Source organism: Canis aureus, chromosome 17, assembly GCF_053574225.1.
Source record: "Canis aureus isolate CA01 chromosome 17, VMU_Caureus_v.1.0, whole genome shotgun sequence".
Classification (NCBI taxonomy): Eukaryota; Metazoa; Chordata; class Mammalia; order Carnivora; family Canidae; genus Canis; species Canis aureus.
Window position 1 is genome coordinate 52,510,481 of NC_135627.1, and position 17,064 is coordinate 52,527,544.

A 17,064-nucleotide genomic window follows, 5' to 3' on the forward strand; every position below is an offset into this window, starting at 1 on the left:
ATGGGGATGCTCCCAAATTACCAGTGCAGGAAAGATGGATGTTGCCATTAGTAGTAAGAGTGGGAGAAAAAGACTGTGGGCCTCAGGGGTTATCAAGACAGCCTTCTGACTTCTATTTAGAGTGTGTAATTAGTTAATTGATACCCGTGATTTTAATATTAAGTTTATAAACAGCATTGGAATATTTAAGATGACATATGGCTCGGGATGTGTGGGTGGCTAAGGGGTTTGACTGTCTGCCTTTGACTGAGGGCGCGGTCCTGGAGTCCTGGGATCCAGTCCCACATCCAGCTCCCCGCAGGGAGGCTGCTTCTCCCTCTGCCTGTGTCTCTGCCTCTCAATCTGTGTCTCTCATGAATAAATAAATAAAATCTTACAAAAAAAAAAAAAAAAGATAACATGGCCCATCCTATTTATAACATTAGTTTATTATATGTGAGTTATTTACTTTTCTGGGAAGGTTTTGTTTGTCAATTCAGACAGATGAAGTACTAGAAAAGGAAAAAAGGCATATAAAAGTTATTAACAAATTTCAAATGTTTGAAGGTACTTACTTTAGCCAAGATATCTGGAAGATAAATGGAACCAAACAGTTTCCAAAGACCCATTAAAATAACTGAGATTTGCTAGACTTATAGAGTAAGCTGAGTAACAAAAAAAAACTAAAGATCTAGGTTTCTGAAATTATAGTCTTAAAACACTCAACAGCAATTTTTTTTTTTAAAAAAGTAGGCTCCATGCCCAGTATGGAGCCCAATGTGGGGCTTGAACTCATAGCCCTGAGATCAAGACCTGAGCTGAGATCAAGAGTCATATACTTAACTGACTGAGCCATCCAGGTGCCCCGAACAGCAATTTTTAAAGCTAGAAATAAATCCCTGAATAGTCTCTCCCGAAAGCAAAATCATTCTTCAGAAGAACAAAAAATACACATCAACAATAATTATAATCATTTCATACTGTGTATGATTAGTCCTATCAGGCTCATGATTTTTAAAACATTACTTAATATAAAGAGTGGGAATTTTATATAGATGTCATTCATTTTATGTCACAAGAAAATTCTTGAAAAATATTGTATGCAAAGTAGGTTTTTGGTGAATGAGAAAATTACCTCAATGTCAGAGACAGTTAATCTTCATTTCTAATTTTTATAATTCTGCCTCAAATTTCAACGCTAAAGAATCATCACCCCAAGATTTTCTATAAGTAAATACTGTAATGGAATGCAAAATACTTGCGTGGAATAGGACTCTTATAGGAACTACACATTAACTCTTCTACAATAAAAACTTTTGGAATATAAAAGATCTGATAACTTCCTAACCTTCTAAAGTTTCTTCCCTTTGGTTTCTTAGGTTTTCAACTATCCAGAAAATGAAGTAGGCATTTAGCTCCAAGACTTGGTGTACATATTAAAGTATATGAGAGAAGAAAAAAAAAAATAGTATATGAAGATCAAGTACCTAGGGAACTATTCCCTCAGATGAAGAAATGTTCCAATCTGAACTCAACAGGCATAAACAAATGAAAAGTATTTTAAAAATTAAATTAACAAGATTTTAAAAGCCAAGCTAATATTCAATAAATTTAATGTTTAACAAATTTACACTAGAGCATTTCTTTTGTTTTGTTTGCTAAATAATAGACTTCATGAATATAAATTATATCAATTAAAAATTTTTTGTGTGTGAAATTCAATTTCTTTTCACTGCTTCAATATGGAATAAGGTCATTAAAAAAGAAAAAACCTTTATGCATCAATAATTTTCTTTTTTCCTTTCTGTGATTGTGGTATTCTGAATAGAAGGTTAGTAAAAAAGGTTTTTTAATTTGTAGGCTTGCTAAAGTCAACAGATAATGCATAAATCAAGAGAGCTGTTTCACTTTTTGCAAAGTGCCATAGAGTGGTAATAAAGTAGAGCTTAATGTGGTCAGTTGATAACACTGGAAAAATTAAGTTATATAGTGAAATATTTGTGAGTATAAAAGTAAGCAATTTTAAGTTTTTTAAATTGTTTAAAACTATGAAGTATTTCAAACATATAGAAAACTACAGGAACTATTAAGCATTTAATCTCTCTCCATCCCTGGAGATAATTCTCACCCTGAAACTGGTGTGTATTTCTCTTATTCATATTTTTATTTTGCTATATATGTATGAATTAAAAATAATTGCATTTTTGCTGTATTAACATTTTTAGAGATGGCAGTATATACCAACTCTCCTCTTGCAAACTGTATTTTTTTTCTACTTGATATTAAACTGCCATGATTGATACACATAGAGCTACTTCATTTTAACTACTGTTTAGTATCTCATTACATGAATATTTCAATTTATATATTCATTCCCTACAGATGGACAGATAAGTTATTTCCAATTTTTCATTATTACAATGATGCAATGAACATTCTTATACATGCCTCCTTATCCATTCATTTAAGTCTTTCTCTGAGGTGACATCAAGAAATAGAATCCTCAACTCAGAGTATTAATATACTTAGGCATAAAGATACTGTGAGATAACTCCAAAGTGATGACACTTCCCTTCCAACAGTAGTAATGTAATTACATTTTCTTCTATTCACAGAAAATGTTAATTTTTATAGGTAAAAGTTATAAGAGTATAAAATGATAGCTGATTTTTGTTTTAAATCTCATTTCCCTGATTAATAATGAAGTTGAGCATCTTTTCAAATGTTTATTGGTCATCTGAATTAACTTCTGTGCATGCCTATTCATCCTTTGCCCATTTAGGGTTCATTCTTACATCTCTTTAGTTTGTATACTTTATAGTCCCTGAATACCAGTCCTTTTGTGATTACAAATTTTATCAAAGATCTCTTGGTTTGTGGCTTATAACTTATAGAGTGGCTTATAATGTTTCTGTCATATATCTGGATTTTACTTTTTGTATGAGATAAATGGATATTTTTCATTTTTAATCATCTATTGACAAGTCCATCCATTCCCACACTGACTTATAATGCTACTTTTGATATATACTAACTTCCCACAGATGTGTAGGTCTGTTTCTGATCTCTGTAGTCTATTCTAATAATCTATTTGTCTTTCCTTGCACCAATATCATACTATAAGCAATGAATATAGTTTTATAAAGGATTCTGATATCTGACAGAAAAAGTACAACTCTTAATGTTCCTCAAAATTTCCTCTGCTATTATTTCCATGCCAATTTTGAGATCAGCTTGCCAAATTCTGTATATCCTTAGTAGTATCCGACTAGATCATATCTATATAAAATTTGGAGCAAAACAGCTCTACAATACTTCCCTTCCATGAACATGGTATAGCTTCCCTTTAGGTCCTTTTCAGCTTTCAATAAAGATTTATGCTTTTCTCCATAAAAGCATTACATGTCATTAGACTTACTCTTAGGTGCTCAAAGCATTCTACTATCATTTCAAATGGGATTATTTTTAAAAGTTAGACTTCCTCGGGATCCCTGGGTGGTGCAGCGGTTTAGCGCCTGCCTTTGGCCCAGGGTGCGATCCTGGAGACCCGGGATTGAATCCCACGTCAGGCTCCTGGTGCATGGAGCCTGCTTCTCCCTCTGCCTGTGTCTCTGCCTCTCTCTCTCTCTCTCTCTCTCTCTCTATCATAAATAAATAAATAAATTTAAAAAAAATTAGACTTCCTCAATTGATTGTTAGTGGAATATAGGAATGTCACTGATTTGGATTTATAAGTAATCTCACTAACTCTATTTTTCTTTTTTTTTTTTTTTTTTAAGATTTTATTTATTCATTCATGATAGACAGAGAGAGAGAGAGGCAGAGACACAGGCAGAGGGAGAAGCAGGCTCCATGCAGGGAGCCCGATGTGGGACTTGATCCCGGGTCTCCAGGATCACGCCCTGGGCCGAAGGCAGCGCTAAACCGCTGAGCCACCCAGGGATCCCCACTCTATTTTTCTAATGACTTACTGTTTCTCTTGAATTTTTTAGGTAGCCAATCAGATAACTTTGGGCAAATGCTCTGGCTGAAAGTATAGAAAGGTGACATTCTTGTTCTACTCCTAACTCTAAAGGAAATATAAGTATTTTATCATAAAGATGTTTGCTTTAAACTTTTGGTATATATCCTTTATACCATGACCTGAGCTGAAGGCAGATGCTTACTGACTGAGCCACCCAGACGTCCTTCTTTTTTATTATTCTTTTAATATGGTTTCATGCAAGTATGATTTTGTAAAAAAAATTCTATAAGCCAATATTTTATATAATTTCCAAGCAAGTATAAAAAATATTAGTGTAGACTACAAAGATACTAGTTTTGTTAAACTTAAGCAATAGGAGAGTACCATCAAGCACGGAGAGTTCCAATGGTAATTTGGGAGGTGCTCAGTATAATGCTGAAGAGCACCAGTTCAGAAGACACATAAACCACCATTCAAATCCCAAACCCACTTTTACTTATTTACTACTCTCTGACTTGAGCAAGTGACTTAAATAGTTTTCTCATCTATAAAATATCTCTTAAAATTGCTATGCTTAAGTAGGATAAGATATGTTCTAACAACTGAACATGAGATTGAAATAGCTACATATTCAGGCAATACTTTCTCCAGACTTATGGGTATTGACTATTAATTAAACTTATGTTACCGTTTTAGCAAAGACACAGAAACTTGAATTTAGTGAGAAAGAGGAATATGGTTACCTGGAAAGGCAGGCTTTAGTAACTGCACTGTGAAGATTTTCATTCGGGTACTGTGATAGTCGACGAGAAATCCGCAACAGCTGTCTGGTGGAAAGTGATGCTGCCAGTGACTGTGCCTGTCAAAAGGCAAAGACAGCCTGTTAAGAGTCTTGTTTCAACTTGCTGAGTCGCTTTAGATGAGTAGCAGAGCAGAATTCATTATTCCTGAAGGACAAGGCCAAACTTAAAATACATATGTACTGTTAATGAATTACAAATAAAAATAAATGAAAACCAATTTACACTTAACAACCTTAAAGATGGTTTTTTAAAAAAGAATCTATAAAAAGTGTTTATCAGTTAAATTCAATAACACTGTTTTCGTTGTGCTAAGTGCTGAGAATATATGTTTTTTGGGTGGAGGCGAGAGGACGTTGGATGGAGGAAAGATGTTACATAATACAGATCACACCTGACTTACAAATAGCTTTTATGTACAGTTATGTACAGTTGTTAGGTTTTGTGGAGGCAGGAAAAAAAAAGAGCTCTTTTTTTTCCTGCCTCCACAAAACCTAACTGTTAAGATAGCTTGAAAATGCTCAGAGCTTTAAGTAGATCTATGGCTTCTGATACAGAGAAAAGGAATTGTGGACAATTTAGGTTTCTGACCACAGAGGGTGTCAACCAGTTTATCCTTTGGGTGGCAGCTTGCAGTTTGAAATCCTTCCCTTAAACTGCCAGAATAATTTCACTTTGTTTTCTTATTCTTTAAAAAAAAGAAAGAAATTCCATTAATAGAGCTGCTAGTATGGAACTCAGGATATGTGAGTATGAGTAAGTATTTGTTGACATGGTATTGAAATCATCCTAGTGGGCAGTGTAATGTAATGATAAAGTTTATCACTGTTCAAATCAGACAAATCAGGCTCCCATCTATTAGCCTGGTGGATTATTTGACATTTTCAAGCCTTGGTTTTCTCATCTTTTAGTTGGCAATAATAATGCCTTCACTTTTAAGGCTGTTAAGAGTGTTAGTATCCACAGTCTATAAAAAACTTACCAAATTCAACACCTAAAAAACAAATAACCCCGATAAAAAATGGGCAGGAGACATGAATAGACATTTCTCCAAAGAAGACATCTAGAAGGCTAAAAGATATATGAAAAAAAAACTCAACTTCACTCAACATCAGGGAAATACAAATCAAAACCATGATGAGATATCACTTCACACCTGTGAGGATAGCTAAAATTGACAACACAGAAAACAACGATTGCTGGTGGGGATTTGGAGAGAGGGGGACCCTCTTACACTATTGGTGGGAATGCACACTGGTGCAACCATTCTGGAAAACAGTACGGGGTTCCTCAAAAAGTTAAAAATAGAACTACCTTACAACTCAGCAATTGCACTACTAGGTATTTAACCAAAGGATTCAAAAATGCTGATTCAAAGGGATACATGCACCCTGTTTATAGCATCATTCTCAACAATAGCCAAATTATAGAAAGAGCCCAAATGTCCATTGACTGATGAATGGATAAAGAGGTGGTATACACATAAACACACACAATGGAATATTACTCAGCCATAAAAAATCTTGCCATTAGCTGTGACATGAATGGAGCCAGGAGTATTATGCTAAGTAAGTCAGAGAAAGATAAATACCATATGATTTCACTCATATGTGGAATTTAAGAAACAAAACATGAACATATGGGGAAAAAAAAAGAGAGGCACGCCAGAAAACAGACTCTAAACTATAGAGAACAAACAGAGTTGCTGGAGAAGAGGTGGGTGGGTGGGATAGATAAATGGCTGATGTAGATTAAGTAGGGCACTTGTGATGAACACCGGGCATTGTACTGAAGTGTTGAATCACTAAATTCTACACCAGAAATTAATATTACACTGTATGTTAACTAACTGGAATTAAAATAAAAACTTGAAACAAAAAAAGAAGAAAGAAAGAAAGAAAGAAAGAAAGAAAGAGAGAGAGAGAGAGAGAGAGAGAGAGAGAAAGAAAGAAAGAAAGAAAGAAAGAAAGAAAGAAAGAAAGAAAGAAAGAAAGAAAGAAAGAAAGAATTGTTCTAAAGCCCTTAGGTCAGACACATAGGTGTTCAACAAATGTCAGCAATTTTTGTTGAAAGTCAGCCTCTTCAAAATGGAAAAAAAAAAATCTAACACAGGAAGGGGATGTGACTTGTACTTTAGATGAAAAATTTTTTTAAAGATTTTATTTATTTATTCATGAGCGACAGAGAGAGAGAGGCAGAGACATAGGCAGAGGGAGAAGTAGGCTTCCTGCAGGGAGCTTGATGTGGGACTTGATCCCAGGACCCTAGAATCACAACCTGAGCTGAAGGCAGATGTCCAACCACTGAGCCATACTAGGTGCCCCTAATATGAATTTAATGTATCAGATTATTACTGGATTAATTCCTAATTTAGATCAGCAACATTAGGAGATAGCAGTTTTCACTGAAAACCAGAAAAGAGAACTTCTGAAGCAACTTGCTCTTTAGGAGGTCAGAAGAGGCCAGGGTGAAATGTCACAGGAGGCGATGAGGGCAGTACAGTGGCCCTGAGCCCCTAACAGAACACAGAAGAGGACTCCATGAAGTTAGCAGAGGGTTCAGGATAGATGGTGGAAGGATGCCAAGATGCCCAAGTCACCTCTACTTGCTTACTCCGGCATTTCACTGAAGGTAGTCTCTGCACATCCAGGAAAGAACAAAGGGCACTGACCTCCTCCCGTGTGTATTTTGCAGCTCCAGGAGATGCTGGTGTGCTGGAGCTACTATTATATTTCAGCTACAAGATGGGTTAAATGGTCCTTTGGGGACTAGGTTGGGAGCATGATCATCATTTATGATGTATCCTCTTTTCTATTAAAGAACACATTCTATGTCTCAAAGAATTCATTTACAAGCAAACATTTGGTTCATCCTTGTTTTCGACAAATTTGCATTCTAGACAAGGAGACAATATTTAAATATAAGAAAGTATAAATTGCAATTCAAACTAGCATATAATTTAATGCCAACATAAGCGAAGCACTTGACAACTGCTACAGGGGCTTAAAATTAAAATGTTCAAGCGGGCAAGAGAAATGCTATGAACAAAGGCATGAGAGCAAAAGGAACAGAAATAAATGCAGAATGTGAGGAAACCGGCCCACTTCTACTAGAACGTCTTGCTGGGTGACAAAGACCTGATACTTGGAGGAGTTTGGTCTTACTCTAAAGGCAACAGGACTTTGTTACATGCAAAGCGGTAATGTGATTTTAGAAAGATTAATCTGGCGGTCACACACAAAGTAGCTGAAGGACAGAGAGACCTTAGACAGGAAACAGAAAGTTACTGCAGTGATCTGTCAATAAAATGATAAGGTACAGAAAGGTTACTGGCAAAAAAAAAAAAAAAAAAAAAGACTGGAGAGAAGGAATCAACAAATATTTCAGGGAACTTGGCACCAGATGGATATAAGAAAGAAGGAAGAATTGAGAATAAGCTTATTTCAGCCAGTATGATTTAAAGTATCAAAAGCTAAATATGACCTAGCAATTCCCATGTGGGTCCACAAAAAATTCCCATTTTAATCATAGCAAATGTTTGATAAAAAACTCCAACCTGAGGATTCTCATGATGAGGGTCCCAATAATCCCTATGGTAACTTCCTCATGTACCATATTCTAATCTCATCCAAGAATGACAATGAATTCAGGCTTCACATTTCATTCCAGTGTTCAGTGAGGGAGGCTCTCTATTGATTTTGAAAAATACCATTTTTCTCATTTGATAACACCGAGATGCTTTACAATAACATCCAGTGTTAAAAAAAAAAAAATCAGAATAAAGCTTAATGTTGAGCCATTTAAGGGTTTGGTTATTTCTGCTCTCACACTATCAAATAAAAATTGAGAATGCACTTTAATTTAAAAATTCTTAATGTGTTTAATGTTTATAACATTAACATTTCTTTTTCTTTTTAGGATTTTATTTATCTATTCATGAAACACAGAGAGAGAGGCAGAGACATCAGCAGAAGCAGGCTCCCTGTGGGGAGTTCGATGCAGGACTCCATCCCAGGACCCCGAGATCTCGACCTGAGCAGAAGGCAGACGCTCAACCACTGAGCCACCCAGATGCCCCTATAACATTAAGTTTCTGACTGTAGTTTTATCTTGCAAAAAAGAGTGTGAGGACATGAGCACATTCCCTTTGGTACCACAGTGATGGAGTTTAAGAGCACAACTCAAGGGCTTTTTTATATTAGCAAGATTAGTAATTGTAATTCAGCTTAAAAATATGAAGGATTTGATCAGAAATTTTTTCAGTAAGTTTCTCTTTTTTTCTCTTAAAGAATTGTTTCTTTTATGAAAATAATACCATTCTCAGGGACAGAAAACTTTAGGGACAATGTGTCAATAAAGTAGTAGTTAATTAACTAATCACTTCATTCATTCATCCATCAAGCATTTGTTAATTGTCCCTTATGGGCCTGGCACCAGGCCAGAAAATGGGAAGAAAAGAATAAACAACAGTGTGTTCAAGTAGTTCAAATACTAATACTAATTGAAGAGATGAAAATAAACCTGTAATACAGCCACATCTGATCAATAACAGAATCATATGTCAGGCGACAGGAAAGCAGGTTGGGGAGAGAGGTTACTTCCCTCTAAAGGGCAGAACAGGGAGAAAGCACATCCCAGAGTCACCGGAAGTAGAAGCAGAGGCATCTGTAAAGTAAGAACAGTCAAGGCAGAGGAAACACTGAGTGCCAAGGGCCCTAAGGCAGACACGAGTGGGTTCAAGGAACAAGAAAGAGAATGGTGTAGCTGAAAAGAACAAGTAAGGGACAAATTGGAGATGAGGTTATCAATCAGGGGTTATTAATAGGGGATCTGTGACAGCTGGAAAATGGTCCTCCCTCCAAAGATACCCAATTCCTAATCCCTAGAACCTATGAGTTTTAGTTTATATGGCAAAGTTGACTTTGCAGACCACACTAAATAAAAAATTTTGAGATGAAGATATTATCCTGGATTATTTGGGTGCTCCTAAATGCAACTGCATATATCCTTGCAAAAAGGAGGCAGAAAGAAGTCTGAAGAGACTCAACGAAGAGAAGGTGATGTGAAGAGGGAAGCAGAAATTAAGATAGTGATGTCCCAAGTCAAGGAATGCTGGTAGCCACTGGAACCTGGAAAAGGCAAGGGACAGATTCTCCCCTTGAGCCCCTGCGGGAGCGCTGCTGATACCTCAGCTTCAACTCAGTAATACACATTCCAAACTTTTGGCATCCCGAAGAGTGAGAAAATAAATTTCTGTTGCTATAAGCCAGCAGTTTAGGGTAATTTGTTACAACAGGCACAGGAAAGCAATCCAGGGCCACACAAGGAATGAACTGTTGGTGGTGAGGGTAGTCAAAAGGAAAGAGCAATATTCCAGGAGAAGGATTATGAAACCAAATACTAGGACAGTTACTGGTGATAGGTAAGAGAATGGATGAGACATCATGATGCCAAATTGATGAGATGTGCTTTCAGGCTAAGTGGAGATCATGGGAAAGCAAGGAGACAGATTATTAACACAGTCAGAAAACTAAATAAGAAATAGGAATAGATTTAAAGGGGAAAGACAGGTTAGTGGTATAAGATATGTTGGATTTCTACCAATCCCAGAGGATCCAGTTGGGAAGTGAAAGAAACCATCTATTAAGTAGCTACTAAGGAAGAGATTCTTCACACACATTCTCATGTTTAATCACTACGACTTCCTTATGAAGCGGATGGCACTTCCCATTTTACAGAGGAGAACACAGATTCAGAGTTGGTGATAGCCCTTGATCCTTCAACATATGCAGTGGTTTCCAACTTTTTAAACATGAAGCCCCTCTTCTTTATTCCCTAAGTGTCCTGAGTTTTAAAAGATTTCACTTACCAAACTGCATTTGTTAAGGAAGAATTAGCTCTTTATTTATTTTTTGCTATTCTAATGCATATGTAATCACCAATCACGCTTCCGATTGGCATGATATGACCAGGCGTCAGTACTAAAATTCTAGCCCAAAGCAAATAACATTTTATCCCTTTGTGGGCAAATATATAATTTGCCTTGGCCTATTTAAAATATTAATTATTGCTTCAAGACCCCAGACTGAAAACTAACCTTTTCACTTCACCCCTGATAAAGCATGAATTATACTGAGTGTATTAGATGTTTGACAGCAGGGGTTAGTTTTTGTTAATAGCGCAAAAATGTTTTCAACTGTGAATGCTAAAAAAAAAGTCATGCAAAAAATTTTAAGAGGGGGACAGAATATGCCACCCCAAAATATGCCATTTTGACATATTTATTAGTTTGAATTAAAGTTACTTAAGAAACAGCTAGTGCAAGGACATTCTGACCCTCCTCTGTCCCAGGAAAGCAGGAAATAAATCCACCCTATGAAAGGCACCCTCTCTGTCCCAGGAGGGTAGAAGGCATCCTTATCTCTAGAAATAGGGAACAAAGGGCCAAGATGGCAATATAAACAAACGTTGTTACTTCGTCACTAATTTACTACCCTTACTACCCCAGGCCCGAACTTCTTTGTCTTATTAATTCTTTATAAATTTATTGTTTGTCTAAAAGGTATAAAAGCTGTCTGCTTTGGTCACTGCTTTAAGTCAAGTATTTTTACGGGGCTCCTGTACATATGGAATTAAATTGGATTTTCTGATATTAGTTTTTCTTTAGTCTGTCTCATGTGAATTTAATTTAATTTAATTTAATTAGGTCAGCCAAAGAACCTAGAAAGAAGGAAGGGAAAAGTTTCCTGCCCCTACACCATCCCAGGATGGAAATACAATTAGAATCAATGAGAAAAGCGAAATTAGAAGATGAAGAGAAAGATTTGGTCATTAACAGAAGAGGTCACACTTGAAGTGTTAAGACTGGATGAGACTGCTCAGGACAGGAGCCCGGGGGCCAAAACCGAAACCCTAGGATCACCAAGCTCTACAGCTAGTTGTTTTTCTATGAGACCAGCCATGAGTAGCTAGAGTAAATAAATGTTCAAATCACTGAAAGAGTAAAATATATGCACAGGGCAAAGCACAGTATAAGAGATAAAAATACCAGCTTGAAAAATAGATTTTAAAGCATTAAACTCTGAGAACATAAAGCAACAGCATGTCAACAACAAAAAAATCCTATGGGAAAAAGCCCAGACTTACCGTGGGATCCTGTGTCTCTCTGAGTTTGTGTGTAAATGATAACAATCTGTCCAAAGCTTCCTGAGGTATATTTGGGACCTATTTTATGAGAGAATTGAGAAAAGACAGAATAAGTGGGAATAGCTGACCAATTAACCAGAAATTCTGGCTACTTAGCAAACAATATTAGAATTATATTTTTAGAAAGTCCCTAATGATAACACTTAAGCATCTGCTTTCTCTTTAACAATCAGGAGGTTAAAACCAAGCCACTCTTCATTTACAATCCCATCACCAGGATAAAAGAGAAAGGAGCCTCTAACTCAATTAAAAACTGGCACAAAGTGTACCCAGAAAAAACTTCTCATAATTATTTGTTAGCTCCGGCATAATTTTTTGAACACTAATTTAGGCATTTTTCTTATTAAAACCAAACTCCTTCACTTATTAGTAATTTGTCTATCTAGTGATGTAAGGCATCTGGTACAAAGGATGGATGCCCAGGCTATTCATTTTTTAAAGGACTTTAAAATCACATACATAGGGGGCATAATCGGTTTATCAATGAACTCTAAAGAACAGTTGCCCAAATAACACACACTGGTTGCTTGAATTCTAACAATTTTAATCTAATTAAATAGTTAACTGAATTAAATTATGAGAAATTTAATGGTAACAATGACATATCTTTCATTTTAATTTACAAAGATCAGAGAGTTGTTAGAACAATGACTGGTATACTGTAATCATTTCAGACACTATGGTTAGGTAATCTACCCAAGATCTAGAAGCTGTTAAGGAGTGGATTTGGCACTTCAGAATAAGTTGTTTCAATTGAAAGCCTATGCCCTTATCCACCACTGCGCGCACAAGATCTAAAATTAATCAGCTCATTCTGGTGTTTAAAAGGGGATGAGTGCATTTATGTAAAAAGTTAATTATTTGTGATTGAGAACAACACTGCCTACTAGAACTTTCTGTGATGATGGAAATGTTCTTTACCTATGCTATCTAATACAGTAGCTGAAAGCCCCTGTGTGTTTATTGACCACTTGAAATATGACTGAGAAACTGAACTTTTGAAATTTATTGAATGTGGCTAGTGCTACATTGAACAATGCAGTTCTAAAACTCTAAAAGGTGAAGCACTTAATAACACATTACATATACTACAAGCCACCAGATAACTAATCAGGTAAGTGTATGATACATTACAGTACTGAGGAGAACAGAACTACTTTGTATTTTCTAAAGGCTAAGGAACTAAAATATATTTGGCCTCCCTTTATAGGAGGAACTCAAAATAGTCATCCTTGGCTGATTTTTACATGGAAAAGGAATCCTAAAACTGCCTCCTCATGAGGAAAATGGAGAGATAGCTTATATCCACGGTTCTCAAAGTGTGGTCCCCAGATCAGCAGCATGGGTATCACCTAAGAATTTCAGAAATGTATATTCTCGTGTACCATCCCAGACCTAATGCCTCAGCAATCCACATTTTATTAGGCCCTCCGGATGATTTTGAAAAATGCTGAAGTATGAGAACCATATATCAGGAAATTTGGGAGTAAATGGGAAGAAGCAGCCAGAAATGTCCAACTCTGCTCTGACAGGTGTCAGAGTACCTTAAAATAAGAAAAGTTGAAGGCAGCAGGCTAGAGCTAGCCTTACTCTTACCATTTCCTTAATCACTTGAATTTCTTCACTTTTGACAAGTGGTTTCATATAATGGAACAAGAACATGGTTAAGAATTCTGGTCCCAACCACTGCTGTGTTGTGCTTCCAATAACAGGAGGCTCTGCCAAGGCAATGATTCTGAAGGAGGGGTGGACAGGAAAAATGGATCTAAAAGGGGAAAAAAATAAAACAAACAAACATAAACTTTCACACCAGAAATCAGGTCATGGTAGCTAAAGCCTAGGGCAATGATAAGCCTCTTGCTGGTTTTTTTTTTTTTAATGATAAATTTATTTTTTATTGGTGTTCAATTTGCCAACATACAGAATAACACCCAGTGCTCACCTCGTCAAGGCCTCCTGCTGTTAATATGGTCAAAGCTATTATCCAAAGAACAAGCTTTGAAAAAAATCAGGACCAAATGAAAGATGAAAGAAAGAAGGAAAGAAGGAAAGAAAAAGAAAGAAAGGAAGGAAGGAAGGAAGGAAGGAAGGAAGGAAGGAAGGAAGGAAGGAAGGAAGGAAGGAAGGAATAATAAATCAGGACATCCGAAGAACCTATCATTAAAACAAAAAAAGAGGGGCACCTGGTTGGCTCAGTCAGTTAAAAGTCCCACTTTTGATTTCAGCTCAGGTCATAATCTCAGGGTCATGAGACTGAGTCCCACATTGGGCTCTGCACCGACTGTGGAATCTGCTTAAGAGTCTCTTCTTCTCCCTCTGCAACTCTTCCACTAGCTGCACTCTGTCTCTCTTCTCTCCCTGCCCCTGCTGCCAATAAATAAATAAATCTTAGAAAAAAAAAAGAATAGGGATCCCTGGGTGGCACAGCAGTTTGGCGCCTGCCTTTGGCCCAGGGCGCGATCCTGGAAACCCGGGATCGAATCCCACATCAGGCTCCCGGTGCATGGAGCCTGCTTCTCCCTCTGCCTGTGTCTCTGCCTCTCTCTCTCTCTCTGTGACTATCATAAATAAAAAAAAAAGTCTTTAAAAAATAAAAAAAAATTAAAAAAAAAGAAAGAAAAAAAAAGAATAAAGAATAAAGATTCACCTACTGCTAAAACATATGTACTGTTTCCACTGATGATCTCCATCCCTGCACAAACCATTGTTTTGGATATGTTGTTATGCCTCCAGCAGATTTTCCCTATAGTCCCTTGAAACAAAATTCCATCCAGTTCATATTCATTACACAGGCTCCTTTTCTTTATTCCAAATCCCCTCAAAATCTCCTATCTTGCAAGAAATCCACTCTATGTCAATCATAGAAAGACCAAGGAGTATGATTCAGGATGAGAAGACTTTTCACAACATAGAAAATTTAAGCAGCATGAGGGACTGGATTAAATTTAAAGTTTGGATTGACAATAAGAATATTTAGGTCTTCAAAAAGATAGAGAAAATGAAACTTTTACATAATTTACTCTTCTGTCATTTTATAGGAAATAGTATGATTTTTAAAGTGATCTGTTTTATAAATCTCTGTTAGGGAATCCAAGGATGTAAATATTCTAGAATACACAGAAGAATAACATAAGACTTCCCACCATTTGTGAAATGACTTGAGTATGTTTGGGAGAATGGACTAGACACCCCTTATGATCTAATCATGTGGGTGATAATGCCAGTTCATATTAATTGCACTCTAAACCCCAGTGGAAATAAAACTTTAAAGGGTAATATCACCCTTGCTATGAGAAAGAAGAGATAAAAGCAAAAACACCTGTGGAGATCTTCACAAAAACAAAAATACAGGCACATAACTGGCATTTCCCCAGAAATGGACTATTCATTGCCATTACTATTACAATAGAGCCCTATAGTTAAGTGAGTAGGCAGCTAGAATATTAGGAGGTAGGACATGTGTAGCGAGAACCAGATAAGTACTCTGAAGAGCCGAGGTAAGAAAATGCCCCCCCTCCCCAATACAACAGGTAGGTCCACCGAGTCCCTAACTACATGATCTGTAGTTTTAGAGGCCACATCATAATTTGTAAACCAGGGTAAAGCAGTTTTTAGAAATGGTCACATGAAAAGTCTACAAGTTTTCATAAAAGCTACCAGATATCATTTCATTTCTCTAGGTAGGAAAAAAAGAAATCCTTATTTACAGATATTCAAGCAGGGCATGGGAATGATCTGTCCAAAGGAGTTGTTCTGGGAAAACAGGAAAGAATAACAACTTGAGCAGTGTCTGAAAGTCCTGGGGATAGCATGATCACTGAGGACTGCCAGCAATTAGACAGTCACACAAGGGAATCTAGACGCAGAAAATTCTGTGATCTAAAAGCTAAAACGGGAAGGTTATCCCATTTTCCACTTCTGCCAAGTGGTTTGCCATATTCCAGAAAACTAAGTTCCATGGCCTAACAACAGATGTTGGATTCATCCTTGATCCTCCTCTTTCCTAGTTGGGACAAAAGAAGGTGGGAGACAGAGCTGCTTTGTTGTGACTTGACTACACAAAATTAAATTTGCAGATGTAGTTTCTTACTCAAGATCATGAGGGATACTAAATCAGGGAATAAACAAAGCCAAAATCCAACACGTAAGCCAAAAGAGGAAGTCCAATTTATATCCTTAAACCAAAAGATCAGGAAGCAGGTATCACAGCTGAGCTGTAAATTTAGGACTAGAAGAGTAATTAATAGGAGAACAAGCAACATGAGAGCAAACTAGGTGGTTTGAGTTTAAGTAGGTGATGATCGCTGCTTAGGATATACACTGCCTGTGGCTTGCTTTTTGGTACTGACTCTAGCAAGGGTACGTGAGTAAGCTGCACCAATTTAAAGAGGGCACTTTCTGAGACAGCAGCTGGATGTGTCAGGCAGAGAAATGTACACTGACTATGAAGCCAGCAAACTCAGCCAGCAAACTACTGAATAACAGGATAAGGACCTGTTGTGCTGCTAAGTCTCCCCCAAAGGCTTCCTTACACATAAATAGGTCATATGGAAAATCATTTCCTGATAATGATAGGATTTCCATGTCTGAAAGTTGGACAACAGAGAACTCCTGAGGATCTGCCATCTACTTCCAGGTGATTTAACATAACCGCCGTGTAATACAAAGGCTGGATAAGTGGTAAATAGTGGAGAATTAGGAAACAAGCACAATTGAAAGTCAAAACCAAGGTTAACTTTAATTTTACTAAATTTAACAACAATAATAACAAATGAAACTAAGGTATGGCTTAACTTCAGATAAGTAAATATTTCATAAAAGTTAGATTAAAAAGGCAAAATGCCCTTTTTATTTTTATTTTTTATTTTTTAAAGATTTTATTCATGAGAGACACAGAGAGAGAAAGAGAGAGGCAGAGACACAGGCAGAGGGAGAAGCCCGCTCCATGCAGGGAGCCTGATGTGGGACTCCATCCGGGGTCTCCAGGATCAGGCCCTGGGCCGAAGGTGGCGCTAAACCGCTGAGTTACCCAGGCTGCCCCCAAATGCCCTTTTTAAAAAAAGATTTCAGAGGTGCCTGGGCGGCTCAGTCAGTTAAGTGTCTGCCTTTGGCTCC

The 17,064-nt window shown here is 36.9% G+C and overlaps 1 protein-coding gene and 1 long non-coding RNA gene across 3 annotated transcripts in view; one reads left to right on the top strand and one right to left on the bottom strand.

The window, feature by feature from the left end:
- The window catches only part of VWA8 (von Willebrand factor A domain containing 8), a 353,299-nt gene that overhangs the window by 211,745 nt on the left and 124,490 nt on the right, over positions 1-17,064 (bottom strand). For both annotated transcript variants that reach the window (XM_077855526.1, XM_077855527.1), the window contains 3 exons: positions 13,546-13,714; positions 11,890-11,967; positions 4,687-4,802 (listed from right to left, as the gene is read on the bottom strand). In XM_077855526.1, the coding sequence (XP_077711652.1) occupies positions 4,687-4,802; positions 11,890-11,967; positions 13,546-13,714 (363 nt within the window). The remainder of the gene's footprint in view (positions 1-4,686; positions 4,803-11,889; positions 11,968-13,545; positions 13,715-17,064) is intronic.
- The window catches only part of LOC144287998 (uncharacterized), a 236,382-nt gene that overhangs the window by 106,102 nt on the left and 113,216 nt on the right, over positions 1-17,064 (top strand). The window lies entirely within an intron of this gene.